General features: G+C 38.5%; 1 protein-coding gene across 1 annotated transcript in view; it reads left to right on the forward strand.

Moving 5' to 3' along the window:
• LOC106523361 (DNA (cytosine-5)-methyltransferase 3A) overlaps nt 1-5,000 on the forward strand; it is a gene marked incomplete at its 5' end in the record, with an annotated part of 12,976 nt that overhangs the window by 2,828 nt on the left and 5,148 nt on the right. The window contains 8 exon segments of the mRNA XM_014016754.1: nt 144-327; nt 402-486; nt 572-717; nt 1,570-1,660; nt 1,751-1,899; nt 2,400-2,485; nt 4,697-4,766; nt 4,896-5,000. The exon segment at nt 4,896-5,000 is cut by the window's right edge and continues 14 nt beyond it. Of these exon segments, the coding sequence (XP_013872208.1) occupies nt 144-327; nt 402-486; nt 572-717; nt 1,570-1,660; nt 1,751-1,899; nt 2,400-2,485; nt 4,697-4,766; nt 4,896-5,000 (916 nt within the window).

The following is a 5,000-nucleotide window of genomic DNA, read 5'->3' on the forward strand; positions in this document are numbered from 1 at the left end:
AGGAGCTGGTTTAACCAGATCCTGGCTTAGAGGATGACATTCTCTAATGTGTGTGTGTGTGTGTGTGTGTGTGTGTGTGTGTGTGTGTTTATCTCTCTCTGTAATGTGTGTGTGTGTGTGTGTGTGTGTGTGTGTGTGTGCAGATGTTTTTGTGTGGAGTGTGTGGATCTCCTGGTGGGAGCCGGCTCAGCAGCAGCAGCCATTAAAGAAGACCCCTGGAACTGCTACATGTGTGGACCCCGGAGTGGCCACGGGCTGCTGCGACGACGGGACGACTGGCCAATCAGATTACAGCACTTCTTTGCCAACAACCACGAGCAGGAGTTTGTGAGTCTTTGTCTCTGTTAGCAGGTGAAGAAAATATCCTCCTTTTGCTTCAATCACTTCCTGTTTTGTTTCAGGAGCCAGCCAAACTGTATCCTCCAGTGTCAGCAGAGAAGAGACAACCAATCAGAGTGCTCTCCTTATTTGACGGCATCGCCACAGGTACTTCTGTGTAATTATTAGGAGGTTGGAATGTCTTGCCATGGCCAACATCCTCATCTTGTTGTGGATTGTTTTCTATGTTCAGGTCTGCTGGTGCTGAAAGATCTAGGCATCCAGGTGGACAAGTATATAGCCTCTGAAGTGTGTGAGGACTCCATCACTGTCGGCATCGTTCGACACCAAGGACGCATAATGTATGTGGGAGACGTTCGCAACGTCACCCGCAAGCATGTAAGTCAGTTCTTACCTGTCTGCAGTGGCAGAAATATTCATTAGATGCAGGAAGAGCAGTCTACAAGCACAATTGTCTCATTTCCTCTGCTGATCATCAATGCAATGCACACCATTGTGATTCGTTTCACATCCAAGTCATCTCAACTTTYSCARYCTTCTCCTCCTGCATACTTTGTCCTAGAGCTGCCATTGTAATTTATATCTGTAAAYCTCCTGTGCCAAATGATGGCTATGRCTTTTGGTGCCTGTAAAACWTATAGTTTTTGAAATACTAATGTTTAAAATCATYTAATGGCAGTCAATGGAGTATTGGTCCAATACTGCCCCCTGCTGTATCTACTCAATATGMTACTGCACCATAGTTTAATAATATTTACACTCAGTAGTTCAGTGATTACAATATTAATATAATTGTYTTTTGATGTTTGACTTTAATKTTGTCCTAATAAAYCTCTGTTACTGTGATATATTACAGTTTAGTGTCAACGATTGCATTGGCAATGTGGCCTCTTTCTGCACACAGACAAACCAACCCCTGACAGTGCCCTCTGCCACAGCTCCAATGGCTCATGGTCAACACTATGGGTTTTCATGTGGGAGATTAGGGTTCAATCCCAGCTATAAAATAACAATTTCATTAAAACTACATATTTTCAGATTGTTATATTGTCACACAATTACCCTCATTACAAACACCTGCTGACTTGACAGGCACAGCCTGGTAGAGAAAACACATTTGAAAATGGTCACAGTCCATGCTGCAGGCAAAGCCATGCTACAAGACAATGCACACTTGTTTTTACATCGTAAAAACCCATGGTCTGGTTGTTTTATGTTTTTTGTTTTCAGATTGAGGAGTGGGGACCATTCGACCTGGTTATTGGAGGGAGTCCCTGTAACGACCTCTCCATCGTTAATCCTGCACGGAAAGGCCTCTATGGTCAGATTTATTCTGCTTCAGATTTTAAAACATTGATGTGTTTGTTTAAAAAGTTTTAATCAACACCTCTCGTCCTGTCTGCCCTCACAGAGGGTACTGGGCGGTTGTTCTTTGAGTTTTACCGTCTCCTGCACGAGGCTCGACCAAAGCTGGGCGACGAGCGGCCGTTCTTCTGGCTCTTTGAGAACGTGGTGGCCATGGGGGTCAGCGACAAACGGGACATCTCTCGTTTCTTAGAGGTAGAACAACCCAAAGCTCACAGTGAAGATAGTGGAGCCTAACTTAGGGAGAATAACTGGAGAAAAAGCCTTTTTCCAGATGTGTAAAAGCTTGTTTTTTCAACCACAATCCCAGTAGKTTTTTATAGTTTATTTCTCTAAGAAGGAGGTGGGATTGTGTGGCAGGAATTTGGAATGGCACAATTTAGATTTAGCTTTTGGTATCAAATAAAAAAGCTTTAAAATCTACCAACAAAATCTAATTTTCACAATCTACAGCACAATAATGAGTGGACAAACTAGGAACAAACAAAAAGGATCACTCAACCAGTTGGTCCTGTTTAGAGATTGATCAAAACTCTTAAAACTATAAAAGCAAAGATAATGTTTTACAAACATGAACCCATGATTGTAGAAAAGTGTTTTTCAGATAATACCTGGAGGGAAAAGTACTTTCTCATTATACACAGAGTAGTTTCTCATGAAGTCAGACACAAAGGTGACGTGCTGTTTGTCCTCAGTGTAACCCAGTGATGATCGATGCTAAGGAAGTGTCTGCTGCCCACCGCGCTCGCTACTTCTGGGGAAACCTGCCGGGCATGTCCAGGTGAGTGTGTCCAGGTGATGCACAGCACATGCAGGTACAAATACAGATTACTGTAGAAATGGTTAGGGATTAGGTTAGCCTAATCCCTAACCATTTACAGATTATTGTATTAATGATTCACATTTTTTCTTCTGTTCGTTTTTCAGCATCTTACTCCTTCCTCAGTTTTTGTTTTATTTCAACAATTCATGTAACAAAATGTTCCGTTCTGTTATGACAATCCTTCTATGACCTTTGSTATTTCAGATATTTTTACTTTTTCAAAAATATCACTTTTTTAGCCATTGAAACTGAATGGAGCTGTTTTCAACATCTTTAAATGTTTCTGAATCTTACAGAGCCTTACACGGTTTGTTCTGCTCTTTTTAACCTCCTTCTGCTCTTTTTAGCTACATTTTTGATCATTTTAGATTTTTTTCTGCAATTTCAGATAAAATTCAGCATCTTTCTGCTATTCTTATGTTTTTTTTCTACTTTTTGTGCTTTTTTCTGCTAGTTTGTACTGATTCTTCTCCTTACAGGTGCCTTCTGCTATTTTCATGTATTTGCTGAAACTTTAGCTAATTTTCAGCTGTTATTAGCTAAAGTTAGCTTTTTTAAGCTAAATACACAGTTTTTATTATAACTTTTTTCTGCTAAGTTTTCAGAATTTGCAGCTACTTTTTTAGCTGTTTTACTTAACATTTTGGTTGTTTTAGGTGTTAACAGCGTGTCTTCAGTTTGGATGTAACACAGATGCTGCAGAAGATGTTTCCTGTCCACAGCCGTCAGCAGCTACAATAACTCAGTTACAACATTTAATAATTTCCCTCTGGGATCAACCAAGTATCTTTGAATTTGAATTTAATTGAATTTAACTACAAAATTTTCATTTTTTTGTACTTTTATGCATTTTTTTCTGCTAATTTTAAATTTCTTTCACTATTTGCGTGTTAATCATAACTTGTGGCTGCTAGGTTTAGCTTATTTTATGCTCATTTTAGCTTTTTATTGTTTGAACTATAGATCTGCTTCTTTTGCTGTTTTCTGCTGTTTGTGTTTGTTTCTGTAGTTTTGTGGAGTTTTTATGCTTCTTACAAATGTTTTCTGCTCTGTTCAGTTATTTTAGCTTTTAGCTGTTTTCTGCTTTACCAACTACATTTTTGCTCCTTTTTACTGTTTTTCTGCAAGAATTAGGCTTTTTTGRTTCTTTCAGCTATTTAAATTTGCACTTTTATTAACACTTAATAAATATTTTCAGCTCAGTTTCACCAGTTGAGGCACATTTTTTGACACGTAACTCGTTCTGTAATTTTTGTGTTTTTTCAACAATTCATCAGTGTTGCACTCCTTCAGGGCATTTCTGRAGTTTATAGCTAATACCTTGAAATAATTGTGTTTTTCTGTAGTTTTATTTCTTGTTAAAATGATTGGAGCTGTCTCCAAACTGATTATAAATCTTTTGTTGCACTTTTCACTCTTTCTTCTGCTTCTGCTTTTTAACCTCTTTGTGATAATTTCAGCTTCCTTCAGCTTATTTTCTTTAGCTAATTTTAGCTTTTTTCTGCTTTTAAAGCTATCATTCTGCTCCTTCCAGTTATTTGTCAGCTCATTTCAGCTGTTTTCTGATGTTTTAGCTTCTTATTAACTATTTTCAGCTAATTTTAGCTTTATTTCATCTTTGTGCTCTTTCTGCTTTTTATGTTAGTTTCTGCCTTTTAGCTGTTTGTCAGTTAATTTAAGCTGTTTTAGCTATTTTACAAGTTACAACTTATTTGTACTGCTTTTGTTGTTTTTCTGCTAATTATTATTATTTTTCTCTCCTTTCACTATTTGCAAATTTCAACTGGTTTCTGCTACTTTTAGCCTCTTTTTTTGCTAATTTTGYCTACTTTTACTTGACTTTAGCAACTTTCAGCTAAAATCTTTCAACAATAAGCACTCACTGCTACATGTCTTTATAATAAATGTGCAGATTATCAGAGTCTAACAACAACAAAGCTTCACTTCATAAAAGTGAACTTTAGTTTATTTGTTGAATTAAAACGTCTGGTTGTTCCTGTTTGTGTTTGTGTTGTTCCTCTTTCTTTTCTTTGCTGTACACTCACAGTGTTTTCAGTAAAGTTAAAAAAATTAAGTATTCACAAGGTATTTTCACAGGAAATACTCATTCTGTAGTCCCGCCCCCCAGCTGTAACTTAATCCCAATCTGTGCCGTTCTGTGTGCTGCAGACCTTTAACACCGATGGCAAACGACAAGCTGGACCTGCAGGAGTGCCTGGAGCATGGCCGCACAGCCAAGGTGTGTGTGTGTGTGTGTGTGTGTGTGTGTGTGTGTGAGGAGATTAGCTGCAGGATTAAACAGGATGTGTGTGTTTGTTTGCATCTGTTTGTGTGTCTGTGTGTCTCTGGTTCTGGATGCTAATCCCAGTTTGAGAAGTTGCGTACGATAACGACACGCTCCAACTCTGTGAAGCAGGGGAAAGACGAGCATTTCCCCGTCTACATGGACAACAAGGAGGACATCCTGTGGTGT

This window comes from Austrofundulus limnaeus, unplaced genomic scaffold (genome assembly GCF_001266775.1).
Source record: "Austrofundulus limnaeus strain Quisiro unplaced genomic scaffold, Austrofundulus_limnaeus-1.0 Scaffold153, whole genome shotgun sequence".
NCBI lineage: Eukaryota > Metazoa > Chordata > Actinopteri > Cyprinodontiformes > Rivulidae > Austrofundulus > Austrofundulus limnaeus.